General features: G+C 33.3%; 2 protein-coding genes across 2 annotated transcripts; one reads left to right on the forward strand and one right to left on the reverse strand.

The window, feature by feature from the left end:
* The first annotated feature begins 1,276 nt into the window (after window positions 1–1,276).
* On the forward strand, window positions 1,277–3,100 carry LOC131612889 (uncharacterized). Its single transcript, XM_058884637.1, has 4 exons — window positions 1,277–1,755; window positions 1,843–2,040; window positions 2,345–2,596; window positions 2,673–3,100. Exons 1-4 carry the CDS (start codon window positions 1,750–1,752, stop codon window positions 2,727–2,729), a joined length of 513 nt encoding a protein of 170 aa, XP_058740620.1. The 5' UTR covers window positions 1,277–1,749; the 3' UTR covers window positions 2,730–3,100.
* A 5,854-nt stretch (window positions 3,101–8,954) lies between these two features.
* On the reverse strand, window positions 8,955–10,503 carry LOC131612891 (F-box/FBD/LRR-repeat protein At5g44980-like). Its single transcript, XM_058884638.1, has one exon. The coding sequence runs from the start codon at window positions 10,230–10,232 to the stop codon at window positions 9,150–9,152; it is 1,083 nt and encodes a 360-aa protein (XP_058740621.1). The 5' UTR covers window positions 10,233–10,503; the 3' UTR covers window positions 8,955–9,149.
* Window positions 10,504–25,663: the final 15,160 nt, after the last annotated feature.

The following is a 25,663-nucleotide window of genomic DNA, read 5'->3' on the forward strand; positions in this document are numbered from 1 at the left end:
TATTTCAGAAGTACATTTCCGAAACTGGTCAGGGACGTGTTTTCGAAAATGCACTTCCGAAACCCCCTGCAACACCAATTTTGTAGAACTTTAAAACCTTACCATAAGTGCATCAAAATTTCATTTTTCCTATCTAAATATATCCAATGACATATAATAACTTAAATATACTAAATTATACTAATTTCTAACACCCCTAATATCAATTTCAATCCTAAATTGAAAGTTTGAAAAACTTACAAATTTGAGGTGTTGTTGGCGGTGCTTTAGAAGTGGTCTGTGAGCCTTTGGAGTAGCCTTTGATGGTCTTTGAAGTTACCTTTGGTGTTTACGCAAATGCTTGAGAAGTAATTTGGAGTGTTTAAAAGATTTAAGGTAAATAAAAATGGAGGGAGGCTGTTTTGTTTAAACAACAAAACGGGCATTATCTCGGAAATACATTTTCAAAATGTTGTTTTCAAAAATGTGTTTCTGATTTTTTTTTTTTTTTACATAAAAAAAATGATTTTGAAAATGCATCTCCAAAATTACTCTTCTTTTTAATTTCGAAGTTGTATTTATGAAGTAAAGTGCTTTTAGAGAATTTCAGCTATGGCAATAAAAAAAGTTGGAGGTTCAATAAAAAAAATTCTATAAATAAAATACTACACAAGCCACATCATGTTTCTAAAATTGAATTGTACTAGTAGTTGCTAATTAGAGGCTCCACATCATGTTTCTATGCTTTGATGTTGGCATTGGCAATGAGATGAGTTAGTACTTACTAATTTTGTGTATGGACTTGTTGGTATAAGTCAAATTTTGAAAGAAAAAAAAATCAAATATTACACGAGGCTCGATGGATGGATGGATGGATACATTACAATGTTTCCTTTTCACACTCCGCTTTGTACTCATCCATGTTCCCTGCTTCTCATGACTTTGTTTCCAAGTTTTCACTTTTCAAGCAACTTATTCCTAGATTTTTGTTTTTTGGCCAATGTTTTTTCCGTCTAAGTAATGTTATGGTGTTGACTCATTAGGTCTTCTTTGACTATACAGTTTATTTCTTGTGCAAATCTAATACTAGTACTCCGTTTTCTTCGCCGACCTAACTTACACTATGCCACCTACTATTGACTCTATTCTTTTTTAAATAATATATTGCATCGATAAATGAAACTGAACCCATCTAGCAGCATCATCTCAGCTTCTATTATAATTTAATCAAATCAAATTTATACTAAATAAATGACAAACTTACTGCTACTAAACTTGGAAAAAAACATTCATACAAACATGTGTACCCGTTGAGAAACATTTCAAACCTCATTAAAACCTTTTTATAAGGGTAAAAGGTAAAACAAAGCGTGTAATCCATAAATATATGAAATAAATAAATAAAAGTGTTTCCTTTCTCTATTTTCCCATTCCCTTCCTCACATCATCTCACTAATTACCTTTCTGTTTCTGTTTCTCTGCAATCTGATCGATGAAGTATGAACCCTTTTTCTTTGTTTGTTTCTCTGTCTTGATAAGTAAAAAGCTTTAACCCATCACACCACACCACTCCTACTGTTGCTCACATTCCTTATCTACAAATTCTGCTCAGGGTATTTAATAGCCTAGTCTCATGTTTCTTGGGAACCAACCACATCATCTTTTACTCTTACTTAAAAGTTTCAATCCCACCCATTCCTAACAAAAACATTAGAAAACGGTCAATTTCTGCGTGAAGAAAGCTCTTTGTTTTGATTTAAGAATCCAAATATGGATGTAAGCTTATTTTCAGTCACCCTTTTTGTTTTGTTAAAGTTCTTGATGAATAATTATTGATAGGTCATATTTGTTTTTTATTGACAGGAATATTGGAAGACAAGTGGTCAAATACCAGCTTTTGGGAACTGGGATTTCGCAAACGAGTTGCCAATAACTCAGTATTTCGAGAATCCAAGACAAGCTGGTTTGACTCGTTATAGTTCTTCATCTGGTGAGACTGATCCATACATGCATGTAGAACAAGATCTTTATGCGGTTGATTATAAAAAACCAGTTGTAAAGGTAGGTATGCTCTTTTTGTTTAATTAGTTTTTATGATTAAATAATCATCATTAGTCAAATTTGTAATTTTTTAGTGATAATTTTTGTGGTACAGAAATAAATGTTGTCACGAGTGATACTGAATGATGCATTGTTAATAATGTAATAATGGTTGAGAGAGAACATGAAATATGAATAACACACATGGGTCCTATTTATTACTGATAGTATTTCTTAGTACATTTTGTTTGGTTCGGATAAGAACAAGTTATATGTTGTAGAAAGAGTGTGAGTTTGTTTGTGGTTAATTTATTATGTGCATCAGGCGATGAGAATAAAAGATACAAGGTACACGAATGCTATGGTTAATGATAAAGAAACAACAATGAGAAAACAGTGGAAAGTGTACGATGTAACCGAACATCCCAGGAAACAGACAATGAACAACAACAAGGTGTTACATGTAAACGACGTCGTTCACAGTGGTCATCATCAGTTACCTTCCAAACAAGATCCAAAACCAGTTGATGAGGATCTGTATAAGATACCTCCTGAGCTTCTTCGTACAACCAAACGGGTTTGTCACTTTTTTAAATTATTTTGTTGTGAATTGTGTTATCCGTTAATTTGATTTAAATAATGTTAATGTGCAGAAAAAAATGCTGGGTTTCATTTCCAAGTGCCTGGTTCCTGCTGCATGCGTTTCATGAATGTCAATGTCGAAGACATCATCAACCATATTTTATTTGTAGGATACATTATTTAATGTTTATGTCATTTTTATTATTTATTGAAATTTTTTAATTTTAAATTGAATTCTGTGACCATTTGAAGTTTTGCATGTTTGTAACGGTGTTGGTTGTGCAGTTTTCGTTTGCTAGTAAGAAGTAAGAACGAATGAATGTAGGAGTATTGTTTTCCAATTCTACCATTTACTAACTATCTATGATAATATTGGATCAACCAATTTTAATAAGGAATTTTAATAAAAATATTATTTTTTTCTCGTTTTTATATTACTTTAATTTGTGTGAAATCAACACTCTCCATATGTCTCTCTCTTCATTTATGGTTTTTAAAGGGACGTACTATAAAAAAAATACTCATCTTTTACTACCAAAATGTCTTATAAATCTCTTATCAAAAAAAAAAAAAAAGTCTTATACTTCTACCCCAAAAGCACTTGGATGAGATGGCAAAGATCTCTTTCCTCTTAACTAGAGGTTCTGGATTTGATCCCTGTCTTGGACACGGAGCAAACCAATCTTAAAGTGCTCTTTTTGGGCCTGAAACATATAATTATAGTCATTCTGATATCAGTCGTCAAACTTGCCCAAATTCCTTCGAACTTTTTCAACGCGTGACTTCCTCATCGATATGCGCAACCAACCTTCCTACATCATTCTCCCTACATTTGAAGAACTCGACCCCGAGTTGCCTTCTTGATAATGAGCCTCTTGATATTCATAAATATCAGCAACATTGAAGGATATATTCATGGAATCCGAAAGAGCTACCAAATAAGCATTATCATTGATCTTCAAGTCACTTTGAACGGTCCATACTTGTGCGGTTGTAGTTTATGTAAATACCAACTAGGAATCTTTCCTTACGCAGAAACACTGTTACATCATCACGTACATTGAAAACTTTAACTTTCATATGTTTATCAACATCTGCCATATTCTTTTACCCATTAGCCTCTAACTTAGCCTTGATAGTTTCTTTAACAACTACCATCTCCTTAGCCATATTTTCAACAGTCAGTCTAATTCCAGACGCCTTAGGAAACTTAACCAAATCAACCACATACTTAGCTACAAAAGTATAAACAAGAGAAATGGTGATTTCCCTGTAACTAAATGCACAATGCTGTTGTAAGCAAATTCAACCTGAGACAAAACCAAATCCCACTGTTTCGGCTTGTCCCCATAAACACCTCGAATCATATTCCTCAATGTTCTGTTGGTTACCTCCGTTTGTCCATCTGTGTGAGGATGAGCTGTAGAAATCTTGTTCAATGCGATTCCAAACAATCTCTAAGTTTAATCTAGAAATGACTCAAAAAAATTGTGTCCCAATCTAAAATAATTGACGTAAGAACCTCGTGAAGACGCACAATTTTCATGAAAAACAATTTGGCTAAGTTTGACGCATTGATCAATGTATTTTAATAACCTCATTTTACTTTGTATTGAGATTTATTTCACTTGTTACTTTTAGTTATTTCTTTTAGCATGTTTCCTATGTTTAGTTTATTTCTTCTATTATTGTAATTTCTTTTAAAATGATTCGATAAACGGGGAGTTAAAGTGATTTTGATTTCTTTTGTTTAAAGTCATTTTGATTTCTGACAAAGGGGGAGTTAAAATGATTTTGATATACCTATTCTCAAAGATCATTCCCATACATGTTCTGATATTTTTTCTTTTAACCACTGTTTGACTCGAGAACTTTGTAAAAATTCATTGAACTTTTCTAGATAGGAAAAACTCAGAGATATTAAAGGATAATCATAAGACATGGTCAAGATCTATGAGAATCCAACAAATATCAGAAGTTCTGAACAAGGTCAAGATTCAATATGAAACATGTTATACTGCTTAGTGCATCTTCATAACTCAATTCTAACACTTCCTCATATTCTGATAACAAGTCAGGATCCCAGATGAAGAACCATACATTTCTAGTCAGACTCTGATGAAATTGCAAACAAGGAAAGTATTCTTTTACTGGTACCTTTTTATACTTCTAAATTATTTTATAAGCCTTGAGCTCAAGGGGAACCTCTAAACAACCTAAGATGAATTTTGGGAGTATAGATTTCAGGGGGAGTTGTTTAGCTAACTCTGAATGTGCTTTATGTGACTAAATCTAGTATAAATTGTTCTTCAAAATACATGGTTTTGTCATTATCAAAAGGGAGATATTGTAAGAACAAACTTTTGGTTATGCATCTGACCTTGAGTTCTGATGTTAACATTACATGATATATTAGAAACCAATTTAGTACTCTAATGGTTTATGTCAAGTGTGTAGCTTTTGCTTACAGGTTCTGACTCTGGAGATAAGGCGTGTGACGCCACCAGGTTCTGAACTCAACACACTATGACTCTGGAAGAAACAAGTGGTGTTTACAAATACCCAGTCAAGTTACTGAATGCTTCTACAACAACAATGAATGTTATTGATAAAGCTTCTGATTGTGACTTTTTTGGAAGAACTTCTGAAGACTTCTTTAGCTTTGTTATTATGTACTCCCTCTGGTCCCATTTATAAGAAAAGATTTCTTTTTTAGATGAATTGAATAAATAATGTACTTGAACAAAATGTTGTCTAAATACATTATTTATTCAATGTATCTAGAAAAGGAATATTTTCTTATAAATAGGACCGGAGGTAGTATGTCTAAGTTTTGAAGATTCTAAAGACAATGTTCTAGAAGAACAAGTTTTGAAAATTTTGAAGACAACGATTTTAAAGACCAAGTGCTGAAGACTTTGAAGATAAGGTTCTAGAAAAATAAGTTCGGAAGTCACTGAAGTTCTGAAGATTCAAGTTTTGATCCTTATAAGCATGCTTCATCACCAACCATCAGAAGGCTCTGAATATTAGAATATAAGATCAAAATTATTTTACGTGAGTAAATAGTACAAGGTACAAATTTTCCCACTACTTGATATGGTGGTGCAAGAATAGAATTATGGTACTATGTTGTTTACCACTCCCTCACTGACTGTTGTGGACAAAATAGCTGGAATTAAGTACTCTTATTCTACCCTCCAACGGATTTCTTTTTGACTATAAAAGGAAGAATTGGAAGATTAAAGAACCCACAAATTCTCTACAAAACTTACGCTAAAACGCTGCTCAAAACTCTCTAATCCATTTTTTGTAAAGTTTTGTAAACGCAAGGAACTTTTGTTCTGTAACTTGCAAGCAAATAGCTTTTGTTTATTAACTTACTATTAACACTTTTGTGTTTTTTGATTGTATTCAGACCTGTGTAACCTGCTTTCAAGAAGCAACCTTGTAAACACACTCATTGTTGAACTTTGACGAATAATATGACAATTAAAATAATTTTATTTACTTTCATTGTATTCATAAAACATATAGAAAATATTTTTAGCTTTCATATAATATATGTTTTATCTTAAAATAATATTTGTTGTTAAAGATATTATCATTAAAAGCAAGTAATATGAGCAAATAATGAAATATAATAACTTAGGTTTGTAACAAATATTTTATTACGTTGAATTTGGATTTTTTTAATCGACAATTTTGTAAATTATTTTAGGAAATTTCTCTATAGACCTCCCAACCTTCTAGTCCACCTCTGGTGAAAAACCCAAACTACCCTTGACTTCGGAAGTTCATTTCCGAAATGCAAGAAAAAGGCGTTTTCGGAGATGCATCTCTGAAAACGCCTTTTTTTTTAAAAAAATTATCTTATTTCGGAAGTTCATTTCCGAAAACAGAATTTCAGAAATGAACTTCCGAAATACTGCGCGTTCTGCAGATTTAACAAAACACTCCCCCTCCCCCATTCATTTACCCTAACTCAAATCAAAACACAACCCCTCTTCAAATTTTCTGCCAAAATCAAGTGTAAGATCAAAGAGCATTCCCAAGTCTTCTTCCAAACTCATCATCAAACACTAATTGGTAAGTTCTACATTGTTTTTTCAAGTTTTAGATCTATTTGAATAAACTCTAATAGGGTGTTTAGAAACTGAAAAAATCACATTAAGATAGGTTAGTACTGATATTAGGATGTTTAGTAGGCATAAAAGTAGTTTTGGTTTAGGTTTTGTGGGTCTGCCATTGGAGGCTGTATTGAAGGTCTGCGCAGGGGTGTTTCAAAAGTTCATTTCCGAAAACACCTCCATCCCAGTTTTCGGAAATGAACTTCCGAACTGTACCAGAAGTTCATTTTTTTTTGTTTTTTCATTTGTCTCGCATATTAATCGATTTCGATTGTTTACAGGAACATGTCAGGCAACCAACCAGCACGCATCAGACAGGGGAGAGAGTTCTAGACTGCGTCGGCTAGACGCGAGCGGGCGGCGGCGCAGCTGGCGTTGACCCAGGGACAGGGGCAGGGCCGGGGACGCCGTGTGCGAGTTCCCGCGGACGTGGTAGAGGGTACATCTGGTTCAGGATCTAGGAGTCGGCTGGCTCGGGCATCTTCTTCCCGCCAGCGAGAGGAGGAGGAGGAGGAGGAGGAGGAGGAGGTGGCGGCAGTGACTTACCACGAGCCGGAGGGGGTACCGGAAGTTGACCCTCCAGCCGGGGAGGAGGATGAGCAGGAGGACGGCTATCCGGGAGGGCCGTTTGACACCTCTGTGCTGATTCACTACCATGATCACGTCGCTCGGCGGATCTGGGAGGGAGAGATATTTTTTTAATTTAACCGTTTAATTGTCACCATTTTTTATAGTTTAACCGTTTATTTGTCGCTTATTTAATATATGTCGCTTATTTAATATATGTCGTTTATTTGTTTTTTTTTTTCAACTGGAGCGAGAGCCGTTGAAAATGGTGAACCACGCTCGGAAGATATTTAGTCTGTTTAAACCAACAACTGAGTGGTTTAACGACCATGTGCGAGGTTCAGGGCTTTGCGGGCTCTGCATGACGGGTTACACCACCATCAGCACCGGCATGCAGGGGGCATTTGTGAAGCGATGGCACAAGGAGCTTTAGCACACTATTTTTATTTGTTTCGGTTTGTATATATTATTGTCATCAGATTATTATTTTTTTTGTTTATTTATTATATTAGTATTTTCAGTTTATCTGTTGCTTATTTTTTTTTTGCGTTTACGTTTAATTAAAATGCGAGACTGTTTTAGATAAAACATAAAAAAAAACACAGTTTCTGCATAATTCGGAAATGAACTTCCGAATTCATCCCCCATGAGGTGTTTTCGGAGATGCACTTCCGAATTATGGAAATTTTTTTAAAAAAAAAGCGCTTCGGAAGTTCATTTCCGAAGCAGGGATATTTTGGGATTTCCGCTGGGGGTGACCCCCATAGGGAGGTGGCTAAAGAAATTTTCTTATTTTATCATCTTTCAATTGATATAAATAAATATGAAAACTACATCTTGATGTCTTTCATGAACAAATAAATAAACATGAATCAAACGAGTCAAACTATACATAACTCCAAATCAACTCATTTATTTTACGAACTTAATTTTGAGCTCAAGTTCGACTCATTTAATTAATGAACCAAGTTCAAGAAATTAATTATCAAACAGAGTCTCGAACTATTTTTGAATTTCTGCAGGTCATTGTTAGCTCTTATACTAAGGTTCATAAACGTAAATTAAATCATAATTTAAATTGTTTTCATTAAATATATCGACATAGGAAGTATTTTGAACTAAGATATGATAATCAAATGAATATTAGTAAAGGTGTGGCCAATGTTAACGATATTCTATAAACAAGTACCTACCATAAAAACAAATTGTACTATAAAAAAAAAATCACAAAATTGTTATAGGAGCAAAAGTTTTTCTCGCCCCACAACTTGTTCACTTTGAAGAAGCTTTTCACTAATCCTTTCACGTGCACTTTGAAAACACTCAGGATCAGAAATCCAATCTAATGATGGGTCATCTGCTTTCGAACATGGAGTCAAAACTATTTGCTCAAGCTTCTCAACATATTTTAGAACATTTATAACAAATTCAATTTCAAACCAATTGCCAAGAAACCCTCGGAATTCAATAACTTTGATCTCGTCATGAGAAAATGTTTCAATATCCCTAATATCTTTTTGCTGTTTAAGGAACTCTGGATATCTAAACTGACAACAACAAAAAAACATGAATGATATTATATTAGAATGATAATTATACAAAATAATAATTAAAAAAACAAAAACATGTGTACTAACTATATTCACTTACCATGACTGAAAGTTTTTGTAAAAGTGGAGAAGCTTGAAGGATGTTTAAAATCCACGAAAGGTCATAAGTCACACGTGAAAGAGTGAGGTTCAACCGTTTAAGATGTTTGAGTGGTTGAGTTATACTGAGGGAAGTTATGACCTAGAAAAAATATGTAAGATTCAAAAGACAAAAAAAAAAACATATATAATAAATTAACTCTTACAATACTTTATGACTCACCGTGGATGTTATGTTTATACGCATAGTTTCAAGTTGAAGAAAAGTTGCAAAGAGATCAAATATGTTCAAATCTTCTTCATATGAAATGAAGAAGTCAATGCATTTCAACATAGGGGTATTAATATTCATGGTATGCAAGCCATATCCATCGTATTCCAATGAAGTTAGTTTAAGACAATCCAATAAAGTCAAGTCTACTTCCACCAATGAGTTGATGCGGGGTGAAATATAGCCGTTTATAATCTTGAGAATTAATAATGATGAACTTACTATCTTTGGCATTGATGCTGTGAAATTACAGGAAAATAAGTGAAGCTCTTCAAGAAGACCACAATTGGATAAGAGAGTTTCAATAAAGATTTCATCCAATTTCACATGGTTCAGTGAAAGAAATCTCAATTTTTTTAGCGGACTAAAGTCGTTGTTAGTGGGATGGCGAATAAGACAACATTCAAGACTCAAATGCTTTAGAGTTGAAGCTTTAGTCTCCAAAAGTAAATCTAAGGGAAATTTATAAAAATTCCGTAGATTATTTTGTGCATATGGCAACCCTAAAAAGAGTAGATCGATTCTTTCTACTTCCCTTGCAAGTGCAAAAGTTATCCATTGATCAATAATTGCACTTTGGTCGCAATTCAAATAGAATTTCACCAAAAAAGAATCAATCTTTGTACCATGAAAATTCTTAACAAATTGATCAACTCGTTTTACAAATTCATCTCTAATAGTATTCAAATTAGTGAGTCTCCTCACAATAGGTCTATCGGGAATATCATATCCGGCTTGTAGTAGTTCTTTCTCGGTTTCTTCATCACACATAGGACTATCAGGAACATCAATGAGATATCCAGTTTGTAGTAATTTTTCTACCGTCTCTTCAAACACATTGAAAATATCAAAATAGATATCTTTTCTTAGAGTCCAAAGTTTGCACCACCTTTTAGATAATATACTGATTTTTAACAAGTCTTTCAATGAAATGCTTTTTAAAATATAAGATAGGACGTCGTCAGGCAATTCACTAATATAATCAACCATATTACTCTCAGGGTCCAAAAACATCACAATTCACCTGAAATTTAGAAATTTCAATACAATTTATAACAATTATGATTATTTGGGAATAAATGTAACCTAATGTTGAGAGCTATACCCATATATCCTAAATCATGGAAAACAGAATATGGATCCTAAATCATGGAAAACAGAATATGAATAGTAAAAGTAAGCTAATGTTGAGAAATTGAGGTATGAGAAAAACATACTTGGGATTGGGATGGAACTGGTTGTTCCTGATGAACGGCAAACACAGCCCTTGAGGCATTACTCATTGTGTGAATATATACAATCAAATAATAATAATCACAATCAATTTAGGAGTTTTCTTTTTTATTACAATTTAGAAGATTTTTAAGTAAATTAAGTTGAGCAAAAATAGGAGCACGTTAAACAAAACTGAATATGTGGATATCTCCCATTAAATTCCTCATATTCTTGAAATCTCTAAAATATATATAGAATACCCGATCCTTGTGATTATTATTCGTCAAAAATATACTTAATATTTATTTAGGATATTGTAATAAAATATTCTTCAAATATATATTTTTTATTTAAACTATAAATATTTTATAAAACTAAAAGAAAAAATTCAAATAAATTTATGACAAGGATAATTATAGTTTTAAGATCTTATCTAAACTTACTGTTAAAACTATATAAAACTCACAATATATTAATAACAAAATAAATTAAAAAATATAATTCTATGTGTGGATAGGTCTATCCGGAATTTTTTAAGTTTTAGTCTTTTTCTGTCCCTAATATAATGACTTGTAAATAGTTTATTAATTTTTTAAATCTATTTATTTATTTAAAATGAAATTTTCTAAAGTTGATTTGGCTTAATTAATTTTTAATAAATATTAATAATTAATTATTTTAATTACACAGATTGAATGAGAAATATTTATAAACTATGTATACAACTTTTATAAAATCAATATGGGACTAGCATTATATAAGCAGTGTTATTTTTTTCACTAAAGAAGCACGTTACATAAGCAGTGTTATTTTTTTCCTAAAGAAGCTCCAAACTCCAAAGCCATAGTTGACGCACCACCACCAATATTACAAGCTCCACCAACTCATATTTACCACTTGAAGCTACACAAATTCCACGACTATTCTTCTTCATCAACAACAAACTTTCCATAAACTCAACTCAGCTTATATCACTAAAAATTTCTCTGTCAACATCAAACAAAGGAAACTCAACATTATTTTCACTCCAAGGACTGAGAGCATAGTTTCCATTGTTCTCTGTCTGCTCCAGCGATTCAATTTTGCCAAGGTTAAGTCCAGAACTTCACTTCTGCAGACGGAACACATTAAAATACAGAAACCTATCACAGAGCTAGGGATGTTCATAGTTGGATTATTCACATATCCAATCCATAATTAATATATAACCATTTATCATAACCGAATATTATAACCAATACATATAAATGGTTTTATTTTTAAGAAAACGGTTATATCCATAACCACTGTTTAAAACCGGTTATAAAAATTTTAACCGGTTTTGAAGTTCATATCCGGTTTTCAACTTAACCGGTTTTGAAGGTCATATCAGATTTTCAATTTAACGGTTTTGAAGGTCATATCCGGTTTTCAATTTAAATCCGATTTTGAACATAAAAATGTACTTATTAAAAATTGAATATCTAATTTTTTTAGTTTTCAGCATAAAACTGATAGCAAATGGATGGTCTGATAAGCTATTTCTGCAAACATTTGGAAACAGAGATAATTTACCTATCAAAAATTTCTTATTATGATTGGAACACTATATAACAACTAAAAGCTTGGCATTTTGCAATAACTATCCACTTCGTCACTATCCATACTCCTTGCAGCAGCAGTGAATATACTATTGGACAGCACCCTTCAAAAGACACAAAAATATAACATTAAAAATACATATCATAGCAAAAGCAGAGATGAACAGATAATGACACTAGAACTATAACATTACTTGTGCAATTTGTCATGCACAATGTGTTGGCACCTCCACAGCTCATGGCACAAACCAAAAATTTCAAAACCTTTCTACCCACCCAAGAAAAAACATCATCTCCACATTGACCAAAAGTTTATATCATTGTATAATTTATGTTCAATGCAGGTTCACAAAATATGTTAAAATAGCATGACAAGTTATATAGAGGTGTTAATCTAAAATTATTAACCATCATCATGAACGGATTTACAACAGTATCACATTTGCAGTTTTTTAATTCATTAGATAATAAAAACACATAACTTTTACGGAGTAAAACTGAACTATTTTGTTATATGCAATAACTAAAGGAATTGAATCCTGTTAGGGAGAAATTTCAAAAATCGACAATTTTTCAACAACTAAAAACAGCATTCTAATACCAAAAAAAAAAAAAAAAAAGATTCCAAGTTTGTTCTAGCTAAAGTCTCACTTTGAACGCATAAAATAGTTAATCAATAAAAAGATCCCTTATGCATTTGTATACAAAAATCAATAAAACAAAAAAATACATTCAAGATTCAATCTAGCTAAAGTCTCATTTTGAACGTGTAAGTTATATCGACAGAAATAGTCACATTCTATGTTTTATCAACAAAAAACTCCCTTGTGCATCCACATGCATGAAACAAGACAAATTTAAAAAACTCACATAACATTCTTAAAACAAAAAATAATACATTCCAGATTTGATCTAGATAAAGGCTCATTTTGAATGCCGAAGTTATACTAAATGTTTTTGAAAGAAATAGTCATGTTCTATGTTTTCTCAATGGAAAGTTTTCTAATTACGCATCTTCATACATGAACCAGGACAAATTTCAAAAATCAACACAACATTCTTAAAACAAAAAATAAATATATTCCAGATTGACCTAGCTAAAGTCTCATTTTGAATGCATAAATTATACTAAGTGTTTTTGAAAGAAATAGTAACATTCTATGTTTTCTCAATAAAAAGTTTTCTAATTACATATCTTCGACTTCACGACTTCACGCCTAAAACAAGACAAATTTAAAAAATCCATGGATGGATAATAAGAGGATAATAAAGCGAATATAATAAGACTACAATGCAAATTAGTTGCATGTTTTATTGCTAGTTCATTAGCAATTTTATTCACATATTCACAAACATGTTCTACATTTTAAAATTCCAACCCATACTGAAAACAGAAGGCAATTCACAAAATATGTTAAAACAGTATAATAAGTTAGTTCCTACTCTATCATTCGCACATCATATACTTAGCAAACTCTACCAAATCTTGGATTCCTAAGACTCCATCTTTGAATAAGATTTTGTTCCTAATCTATCTCCCACAAATGTCACTCCTAGTTCAACATCATAACTACCATAACAACTTATCTATTACATTAAAGTTGCAAAATAATACCTCCCAGTTATAAGTCTCATTTGTCATAGTGGCAGGCTCTTCAAACCAAGAGTAACTCCTTGTATGGTTTCTTTTCTTACACATATTCCAATGTAAACAAAGAGTAAATCTTACCCTTCAAAGTATACTTAATAATGAATAATGATGATGACCTTACCTTACCTATTGGACTGAAAATCATAGTTTTTTTTGTGCCTTTGAGCAACTATGCTTCAGGTTCAAGTTATATACCATTTTAATTTTTCCACTACTTTTGTTTGAATAGTGGAGTGATTCTACAAAACCTTTATACTGACAGTGCTTGATCATTTTCAATAACCTTTCTGCTACTAGTAGTAGTTATTTTAATTTATTTGAGAATGGAAAAATTTGTGACGGAGAGATTGTAGGCACGCATCAAACCGGTTAATTTGAGAACCCCTAAAAAGAGCAGTCCGAATAGTGGGGAGAGATCAGTCATGAAGGTCAATGCAAATTATAATTGTATCAAATAACATGAGCTATTTGGCTGTGACCAAACATAAATTGAAACATATATACAATAAAAAGTGATGAGTAGATAAATTGTTACCTGCGTTATTGACAAACTAACATCTGCTCGAACCATATAATTGCAGCAAGTATTTCATTGCGCTTATCACACACTAGAATCTCAATGGTGGCATGTCCATGCGCCTCAGTACTAGAACCTTCATCATCACTTCCCTCCTCAAAAAAAGCTTTACCAGAAATCCCAACAACCTGGAAGGAAAAATAGGCTCATAATTTAAACCAAATTCGATGATTGAGTTGTTGAAATAGAACCCCTACCTATGAAGTTCCGACATGCCAATTAGAAGGCATGTCCCCACGCCAGACAGGTATTGGACACCGACACGCGTACGACACGTACGACAAGTATCGGACACGTTTTTGAAGTGTCCAACAGAAGAAAAAAATTAAAATGCAATGGACACAGATACGACACACTATTTCAAATAACGGACACTGCAATCTCTCAAATTCTCATGATTTAAAAAAATAAAAACATATTTTACCTTTCATATTTTATTTTTCCACTACAAAAAGATCTCGCATTCCTTTTTTTTTTTCATCTTTTCCACTAACTACCCTGGTTTCCTTCCTAAATTACCAAATTACCCTTACCTCAATTTCCCTCCAAAAACAGAATAACTTATTTTTTCCTTTAACTGTCTTAACTACCTTTCATCTCCAATGCTATTTAGTAAAAAAAAAACACTCACCTTAATCAACAAGCCTCAAGCTTCACAGCACTTCATCAAGAGCCAAAGTTATTCCTCAACCATCAACCTTCACACCACACTGAAGCCATAGGTATGGATCGAATATTTTCAAGCTATATTGTTGAAACTTCATGCTGAACCCTGAATTATATTGGTTGTTGAATGTTTAATTTCAATGTGAGTGTGTTCGTTCTTGGGTTGCAAAGCCAGTCTATGGATAATTGAGTTTTTTTTGGATAATTTTTACATTGTTTGTTTAGTTAGTTGATATCTTAGTTGTATAAGAAATGATCAACCCTCAACCTTCACACCACACTAAAGCCATAGGTAAGGATCGAATCTTTTCATGCTATATTGCTGATACTTCACACTGAACTCTGAATTATATTGGTTGTTGAATATTTAATTTCAATGTGAGTATGTTCGCTTCCTGGCACATTTCTGACACATTTCTGATTTCCTTCTTGGGTGTGAAGCCAATTTTTCCCTTCGTTTTAGTACCTTAATTATTTGTTTTAATTGTGAATTTTTTTTTGGATAACTGGATAATTATTCCCTTCCTTGTTTAGTTAATTGGTACCTTAGTTGTATAAGAAATGATCAAAATGTAATTTTGTAGATGGACATAGGATGAAATGGAAGTAGCAACTTTAACCCTTGTCAATGACAACTAGCAGCTGAGGCGGCCCGTGCAGTGGCAAGGACAGCTTACGAAGAAAAAGCACAAGAGGTAGGGATGGTACACGGATTCAGATCGTTTATTATATTACCAATTATGCAAGTCTTATAAATGCTCGCCAGACTATGGTTAATTTGCATCACATGGATGGCTCTAACAGATGCAACGCTTATTCATCCACCCTTCGAATGAAAGTTCGGTAGCTAATCTGCGGAGGGAAGCAATTGATATGGCATTTGTGTATGGATACTATTGTATCTTACTCGATAATCACCCAGGGGCGGCATAATAAACATGTAGATTTTCATTTTCATGATTGACTTGTTTGAGTGATATTTATGATATTTTGCTTAAAGAGTAACAAGTCATCGTTTAAATACTTCAATACATAAATAGATCCAAGATATGTAGCTTTGCTTTTGTAAGACCTTCAATTTCTAAGAATGTTATAATATATCTCTAATAGCTAAAGTTTCTGTTATGAGTTATAGATCCAAGATATGTAGCTTTGCTTTTCTAAGACCTTCAATTTCTAAGAATGTTATAATATATCTCTAATAGCTAAAGTTTCTGTTATGAGTTGCAAGGAAAACTTGGGAATTTGGGAATGTTCCTATCAGGGCCGGTCCCGACCTTTTCGAGGCCCTGGGCCAACAAAATAAATGAACCTTAATAATAAATAACCATTAAAAATAAAATTTGATTTAAAATCTCATTATAAATTTTAATTAATTATATACAATTTATTTTATAATTAAAATTTAAGAAATGCTAATTGTCACAAAAATGAATTAATTGTTTGAATAACTATTAAATATTTAATTATAACATATATCTCATTGTAAATTGTAGTTAATTATATACAAATTATTTTATAATTAAAATTTTAAAAATGCTAATTGTCAAAAAAATTATACAATGATGATTTTACTTGATATTCTTTCTAAATGAACCACAATTTGTTGTAATGATATTTCATTTAATGTTTAGATTGGAATAGCTATAAAAGAATGGAGTTTATGTACAAAATAATTAATTGAAAATTTTTAAGCGCACTAAGTATCAAACCGGGAAGTGAATGCCTAACAAGCGTTTGCTAAGCCACTAAGCTACAACCAACGAGATGTCTTTTGTTTTCGCTAAAAAGTATATATTTTATTCAATTATTATAATTTCTTAAGTGCACCTCCCCAAATTGAGGCCCCCATTATTTTGAGGCCCTGGGCTGTGGGCCTGCTTGCCCAGGCCCAGGGCCGGCCCTGGTTCCTATATGAATATTGGTTGATATTTGAATGCTTAATTAGTTCATTAAAATTAAGTCTATCACAAACTTAATTTTTTCCTTTCTTGTTTTAGAAATTTGTAAATGCAAATTGATTAGAAATTCCATGAACTGCTCATTGGCTACCCGACCGATGATGACTGTAACAAACTTATGAGGAATGTGTTTCTGATCAGCTAGCGCTTTCATAAAAGTCTGAGCTTTCAACAACTTATTTTTCAGCTCATGTAACACAGTATCACGGTCCAACAAGGTAGCTTCTACGGCTTGAAGTTGAGTACTGCCAGGTACATAATCCGCTAATGCTAGAGGAAGTCTGCCGTATACAACCTGGAAAGGAGACAGCCCTGTAGTAGTATGTACAACCGTGTTACAGTGCCACTCTTCACAGTGGAGATATAAACCCCATTGCTTCCGCTTGTTGTGCACAAAGCAACGTAAATATTGTTACAATATCTTGTTGACTATTTCGGTTTTCCCGTCACTTTGGGGGTGATAAGCAGTTGGCATGCGCAGCTTAGTACCACTAAGTCAGAACAATTCTTGCCAAAAGTGACTCAAAAACACGGGATCCCTATCTGATACAATACTATACAATACTACGAGGCATGCCATGAAGCAAGAACATGCAGCTGTACAACAATGGTTGTTTGCGGGAGTGTTCAGATCTACATTTCTGAATTGTTTCTTAAGCAGCATCAACTCAAAAAGAAAAGTTTAAATGAATACCAAACACATTTTTTCATATTTTCCCTATCATTCATACGTTTCTCTCAATTTGATAAGCTTGTCTCCTTTCTCAACATTATCTAGATACGCCTATGCTGCATATCATAGTTTCTGTCCAACAGTGTCACTTAGGACACTCTTTGGTAAAGCTAAACACAAGTCTGCACATTCTTTTGTCATTTGTTCTATCTCTAGCAAACCTTCAATGCATAACTTTTTGCAACATGCTACCTGAAACTTGACAGCTACTATCAAAAGATCCAACAACCTCTGTGGTGAGGATAACATGATCCAACAACCTCTGTGGTGAGGATAACGTGAGGCTATTATTTTACATGAATTTAAGAAGGTCCGTCGAGGGTTCTTCCTCTTCAAGATATACAATAAAAATCACTATCTAGAAAACTCTCCAATTAGTAATTAAAGAATTCGTTGTTCTTACCAAATTCAGTAATTTTCATAATAGCAAGCTTCTGAGAGGATTCAGTCCTCCCATTTGAGAACAGCTAAAAAATATAATTGTAAACAATTCATGCTTCTTACCACTTTATTACTAATTTAAGTGGTAAGAAGCATGAATTGTTTACAATTATAATTTTTAGCTGTTCTCAAATGGGATGACTGAATCCTCTCGGAAGCTTGCTATTATGAAAATTACTGCATTTAGTAAGAACTATGAATTGTTTAATTACTAATTGGATATTTTTCTGTTTAATTACTAATTAATGATTTTTATTATGTATCTTGAAAAGGAAGAATCCTTGATGGACCTTCTTAAATTCATGTGGAGTAATAGCCTCATGTTATCCTCACCACAGAGGTTGTTGGATCTTTTGATAGTAGCTGACAAGTTTCAGGTAGCATGTTACAAAAAGTTTGCGTTGAAGGTTTTCTAGAGATAGAACAAATGACAAAAGAATGTGCAGACTTGTGTTTAGCTTTACCAGAGAGTGTCCTAAGTGCCACTGTTGGACAGGAACTACGTACTACAACACAAGCGTATCTAGATAATGTTGGGAAAGGAGACAAGCTTATCAAATTGAGATAAAAGTATGAATGATAGGGAAAATATGAAAAAATGTGTTTGGTATTCATTCAAACTTTTTTTCTAAGTTGATGCTGCTTAAGAAACAATTATATAATAGCTTTTTTTTTAATTTTTTTAAAGTATCAATGTGATGCTTCATGAATAGCTTCTGTAATATAAGCTCCCACTTTCCTTCAATTTTGTACAACCACAATGATTACACAAAAATAGGGGTAGGCAGTTGGCTTGGATTATGAACGTGAGTTATTTCAGCGTTTCTAACTTCCGCGTCAGGGAAATCGCTCGATTGTTGATTACACTGCTGAATTTTAGGAGTTGAATCACGAAACTACAAGCGACTCATAAAATTCAGCGGTGCAATCATCAACCGATCGATTGCCGCAAGAGCCACGTTCCAGTGAAGGCATTCGTTGTTTTAAATGGGGAGAATCGGGCTCTGCCCCTTAGACCCCGACGGGGCGCTGCCCTAACTCGTTTTAAATAATACATAAGTTGAAAAAGAAAATTAATAAAATCTAAATCATAAATATAATTAATAAAATTAAAAAATTAATATTTACATAAATTTTTATCAAATTAATTTATTATTATTTTATTTTAAATAAATCATATTTTTAAAATTAATTGATTATTTAATTTGAATTAATTAAATATTTTAATAATTAATTGAATTATTATTATAATTAATTAATTATTATTTAATTTTAATTAATTTGAAATAAGTAAATATTTATATGTGTGTTATTTAGTTAGAAGTAAATATCATTTCATTTATTTTTGTTTGATCAATTATTCTTAGAATTTATATTTTATTAATTTTATTTTTAAATTAGTGTGTTATTAAAATAAAATATATTTATTTATGAATTATTTAAAATAAGTAGATAAATAACTATTTATTCTGAATTATTAAGTTAAACATTCATCACTAAAAATATTAAGAACAATTGATAGAAGTTATAGGCCATTTGTCAATTGTTCTTGGATTGTAAAGGCATTCTTCAAGCACATGGACATTCTGATGGCGTGCGTCTGCAGTATGGGACTCATTTAAGACCACAGGTACCTATGTCACAAAGCTCATATATTAGATGCTTCGAGGCTCTAAGCCAAGAGTTTTGTGGAGAAAGCTGATGATGGAAAACCTTGCTCAACCAAGAGCTACTTTCTTGTTGTGGCTAACTTGTGAGGGGAGAATCCCAATAAAGGATAAATTGACAAGATTTGGAACTTTAACTGATGGATTATGCGTTTGCTACAAAGTCAAGAGATCATTGATGTTATCCTATGGCGGGTGGACAAAGATAGGAAATTAGCTAAGTATTGTCATCGAATGTAATTTCCCAGCCTCTTCTTGTTAGTTAATATAGTCCATTGGATGGCTTGAATCCAATCATCGGCCTTGTAACCCAATTATTTTTTGGAATAAAATCATTATATTGCTTAAAAAAACCAGCAGTGGATCAACACCGACCTGCATAGAGGACTTTGGTTTCTCTCTAAATTGTAGCCTGCCTTCTTTCAACGCCTTCTTCCCCAAATCCCTGAAAAGAACACATTGAAACATTTTATGACCCAAAAAATTATGAAACTTATAAAACCCTCTTTTCTTTTTCTGTTCTAAAGGAGGATTCTTTAGTCCTGGGGGCACTATAATTTTCCCGTCAGCTACTAATAAGTCAAATATCTCAGCACATTTTGTTATGTCGAACGTGTATGTTTTATTGACGAACTTCTCGTTTTTATTGTTCTCAGTGGAATTTTTCCCATTTGAAGGCTTGAGCAATTTACACACATAAGTAGGCCCTAGCTTTAGTTCTGCCACATTAACCACATTCTCGTCATAACTACTTTCGACATCAGGGTTGATTTCATCTGCTGCAATATATGCAACCCTCTCTTTTTTATGGTACTTGTTCGCTCTAGCTTTCTCAACATTTAAACGCTCGACTTGACGAACCCTATCTGCCAATTGTGCCATGTCCCTAAGATATTGGGTATCTAGCTTATTCCTAATGGAATAATCTAAACCCCCAATAGCCATCTCAACTAATTCATGTTCAGGAACTTGTGTAAAGCATCTGGCTTTTAATAACCTGAAACGATTTAGGTAATTGACTATGGACTCAACAACTTTTCGCCTAACCTCTGCTAATTCTTAAGTCTAATCTTTGAATGCCCCATATAAAATTGCACATGGAATAGTCTTTCCAATTGGTTCCAAGAATGCAGAGATTGTGGAGGCAAAGTGGTAAACCAATTAAAAGCATTCTTTGTTAAAGAACTTGGAAAGTATTTCATTTTCAATTTTTCCTTATTGGATAAATCACCCGCTTGAGTCTGAAATCTAGCCACATGCTCAACTGTCGATTCACCAGTTTCGCCAGTGAATTTAGTGAATTTTGGAACTTTCCAACCCCAAGGTAACTCCGTTTGCCTAACATATTTCGATAATGGAGACACGAAATTAGGCCTATGGAGTCCGATGTTGAGACCATTTTGAACTAAGATTTGGTCTGCTACATTCGAAATATTATTATGGCCAATATATGGGTTCTGTTGGATGTTTCTAAGAACTTGGTTTGTGTCTTGATGACGCTGCACCATCCTTGGAATATTCTGGTTGATACATTCCTCTTCGTCCCGATCTGGGACTTGTCGCTGGTTTTCTGGCCTAGCCCCATTTCCTGGTGTTTCAACCAGCCTTATATCGATGCATGCAGAGTGGGTTTAGGTGGGACTGGTGGAGTACCAAAGAAATTTGTTATTCTAGCCATTTGACCAGTCAACGACTCATAACTTTGATTAGTATTATTTATCATGGGAGTAAAATAGTCCCAATTTGTTGTGTTAAAGCATTCACCATGTCATGATTGCTCTCGTCCATCTGTTGCCTAATAGACAACATAGATGTTGTGTTCAACGAAGGTGATGCCTGGGGAAAATGTCCTATCCATGTTGTTCAATCCCATGGATTGAAGGAAGTACCGGTAGCCATTATATTATCAGAATAAGTCGACGGGTTAGTTTGTAAACCTACCATCATCGATGTGGGCATATGCTATAAGGGGTAAAACCAGACGGAGGAATGGTTCCTCCTGGGAATAATGGTCTTGCCAGATTCATAGGCAACCGTGGTGGATTTACTTGTGAGGAAGCAATGGTTGTCGTCGCACCAGCGACGATTGATGTCCTGACCGGAGATAAAACCGTTGAATTCTATGGAAGTGTACCAATTGGGACGACATCCACGTTATTTCTAGGGGGATCAGAAGCATTTGTATTATTATTAGACATTTAATTCAATTGTCTACCACTTCTTAATCTCATTTATAATTGTAACACTGTTTTATCACCACAAAATAATGAACAAAACAATGATTTAGTAAGAATGAATATCAGCACCAATGTGTCCCACTGGGCGTGCCAATTTGTTTACCTAGAATTATGGTAAACAACCGCTAGTTTCTTTTTAAAGGTTAATTTGCAGGATCAAGTAGTAAATCCTAGGACGTGCTATATTCCTTTCCTATCTTGGTTTGACTTATATTTAATGCATAAAAGACGAACTGTAAAGGGGAGATTGTGCACAAGATTTAAAGCATGACAGAAAATAAAGACATGTAAGGAAAATTGGCAGGAAATAAAGGTACCAAAAAAGGAAGGTGTAAATATGTAAAAGACAAATGAAAATCAATTGCATAATGATTAAAATGGTACGCATACGTACATTTTCAGAAAGCAACACTCGTTTCTCACTTTTGTACAGAGATTTAAAGTATTCTTTTGTAACATAGAAATGCGGACCACTAAAACCTACTAACATAATTGCTTATATAGATTTCTAAATAATAACTGTCCTAACGGTCGACCAAGCATCTGTCGACCCGTGTCGCGATCACGCAATCTATTCATGTCGAACCTCCACGTGTTCTAGAGAAATAACCGTCAAGTCTTATCCACCACCTTCGACTAGTTCTACTAAACACACGAGTATTTCTCAATCCTTTCTTCTAAGATGCAAACCTTATCGTCGACTGTGAAACTCACCTGATGTCGAAGACTCTCCGACTCAACAAAATCCCTCAACTCTTCTCTTTGGATCGACGTGCTTCCACCATCATACTTTAAATAGTAAGTCGAAATTCTGGGGTAACAACGCCTCATAACATTGAATAAATATTTAGGAAAAAGGAAAATTAAATTGTTAATGCTATAAAACGGTCAAATTTGGGGTAGACAAACATCAACATTAATTTTTCATCAATTTTACCACAACTTTCCAACATCAGCATTACAATTTTCCATCAACATTGAAATTTAAATCAAAATCTAAAGTTTTCCATCAAATTTGTTTCTGACACACACACACACACACGCACGCACACACGCACGCACGCGCGCACACACACACACAAGTCTAAGCGGGTGTGATTTCGGGTGTGGATTTCACACTACCTAAACCCGCACCCGAAATATCAAGTGGAACCCGAACCTAGTCAACTCGGGTGAGGGTGAGGGTGGGTCCTGCGAATTTGGATCTGCCTGCCATCCCTACTACTGAGGTTGAGTTTGTGTCAGTTGTTTTTAGTGTTTGTGAGTGCATCTGGATGAGCATTGTGTTGAATCATTTGCATCTGAGCCAAAGTGGCTACACTATCATAAACTGTGACAATAATTCATCTATAGAACTGTCAAAAAATCCTATTACGCACGGAAGATGTAAACATATTGATGTCAGATACCATTTTCTAAGAGATCTTAGCAATGAAGGAATTATTGAGCTAAAATTCTGCAAGTCACAAAACCAACTGACTGATATCATGACTAAGGCTCTTAAGGTTGAAACCTTCTACAAACTAAGGGAGGGATTTGGGGTGTGTGATCCATGGTGCACCAAGTGATCCATTAGAGTTGTTGCCTTTTACTTTCTGCTTCTATTGTTTCATAGTTTTATACTCTTTAATGTTGTATGTTGATCAATTGTTGAATACAGATCAACTTAAGGGAGGGTATATTGGGTATTAACATGTTGTTTGGGCTTATTGGGTTGTGACCTGTGTTGAGGCCCATTGATTTGTATCCTTTACTATATGTATATATACAAGGAAATTGTATGATAATGAATAGACAAACTCATACGTTTTTACCTAACAAAAAAATGTAGCTAAGTTGTCAATAGTAGAGGTACACTACATAAACGAAAGGAAATTTAATGCATCAATGTAAACAAATGACAATCTAGTATACTCACTATATGATATACCCAGATAGATATATCCTTAAAATAATTTCTCTAACTAAAACTCAAATATCCGCTCAAGTATATTCTTATACAAAATATTTTGAACATCAAGTAACTAACTAAATACCTAAATACCATGACAAACATAACAAGCATAGTTGGTTTATATATTACAACAAGACGACAATCTTTTAACCAAACATTTTTTTAAAAAATGACTGTAAAAAATTTAAAATACCATTAAAAAGTAATCTATTTGTCAAATCCTCATCTAATTTAGAAATTAAACAATCGAAATCCGTGGAGTAACTTTTTTTTTTTTAGACAAAATCACATTAATAAAATAATAATTCCAATATCAGCTAGTCATATTTTTAGATATACTAGGAAGTAGGAAGATAGTGTAATATTTTGCCATGTGCATGACAGGATGGGTAGAAAAAGATTTTTTTACCTATCTGCCACTATTCTGAAATAATAATACGAATATGCCCCATGTTAAAATTAAAACACTAAAATGCCACACTTTTAGTTCACGTCCGTCCAGGAGTTGGCCGGACCGATGAAGACTTTTTTTTCCCAGTTGGGGTCCGGCCAGGGGTTGGTCGGACTCTAACTGACCCTTTTTTTTTTCGTTTTTTTTTTAAAAAATTATTTAAATCAATTAAAATAAAAAAAAAAACAAAAAAACAAAAAAAAAAGGCTCAGTTAGAGTCCGGCCAACCCCTAAACGGACCCCAACACCGGAAAAAAAGTCTTCACCGGTCCGGCCAACCCCTGGACGGACGTGAACTAAAAGTGTGGCATTTGAGTATTTTTTTTTCATTTCATGACATTTTGGTATTATCTTTTCATTATTGGGGCAGGTAGGTAAAAAAATCGTAGAAAAACAAGATTGAGAGAGGTGTACATACGTGTCGTATTAAGGAAACAAACAAACAATAAAATATAGGCGTGACATTTGATGAGATGTGGTGGAATTCTGTTGACTTATAAACGTCACATTTTGTCAAAATTTTGGTATGAAAGCACATCACCGCTCCAGTCTCTCATCTTATTGCACTACCATAATTAATGCTTAATTTTGGTTTCTGGTAATTATAAGTCTTATTCAGCTTTATTTGGTTAGGTTAATTACGCCTCCAAATATTTGTAGCACCTAGTTTAGGAAAAAATAAGTAGAACATCTTTTCTCACTTGCTATCATCATCCAATGGACAGATGTGAAACGAAATTGACTCATTGCATCTTCTGCTTTGACCATAAATTATTTGTACAAATGTAAAAAAAGAAATTCATCCTACCAACATCCGTTTATTTCGCTGATTTTATTGAAACTTTCTCTGCTACTACCTGCCATTGACTATTTTCTTTGTTTTGTTCTCATTATTTTTAAATTATGTTGCATCCATCCATAAGTGGCACTGTGTCCTTGAATGAATACACGCCGATTTAAGCTCTATTAATCTCACAGTCACACTTTTTTTATGATTATTATATTAATATGTTTATGAGATCCAAATTAAGCAAAACGTAGTTTTCCATGCGTGGCTGGATATGGCATATGGGTAAAAGTAAAACAAAAGCGTGAGATCTATTTTGCTCGAAAAATCACACATCCATAAATATATAATATATTAAAGTTTTCTTTCCCATTGAAACAGATCCATAAGTAGTATATAATAAATTAAAATTTTCTTTTCCATTAAAAAAGTTTTGCAACTTTATTACCAAAAATTCTACACAATGGAGCTATCTATAGATGCATTAGGTAGGGGTCATTCCTTTATAAGTGGAAAAGTGAAATG

Source organism: Vicia villosa, linkage group LG6 (assembly GCF_029867415.1).
Source record: "Vicia villosa cultivar HV-30 ecotype Madison, WI linkage group LG6, Vvil1.0, whole genome shotgun sequence".
NCBI classification, from domain to species: Eukaryota; Viridiplantae; Streptophyta; class Magnoliopsida; order Fabales; family Fabaceae; genus Vicia; species Vicia villosa.

Excerpts from the sequence above, each read along its gene's own strand:
- LOC131612891 (XM_058884638.1), bottom strand. The coding sequence starts at position 10,232 with ATGTTTTTGGACCCTGAGAGTAATATGGTTGATTATATTAGTGAATTG.
- LOC131612889 (XM_058884637.1), top strand. Across the intron at positions 2,041-2,344 it reads ATAAAAAACCAGTTGTAAAG|GCGATGAGAATAAAAGATAC; the intron begins GTAGGTATGCTC and ends TATGTGCATCAG. Across the intron at positions 2,597-2,672 it reads TTCTTCGTACAACCAAACGG|AAAAAAATGCTGGGTTTCAT; the intron begins GTTTGTCACTTT and ends GTTAATGTGCAG.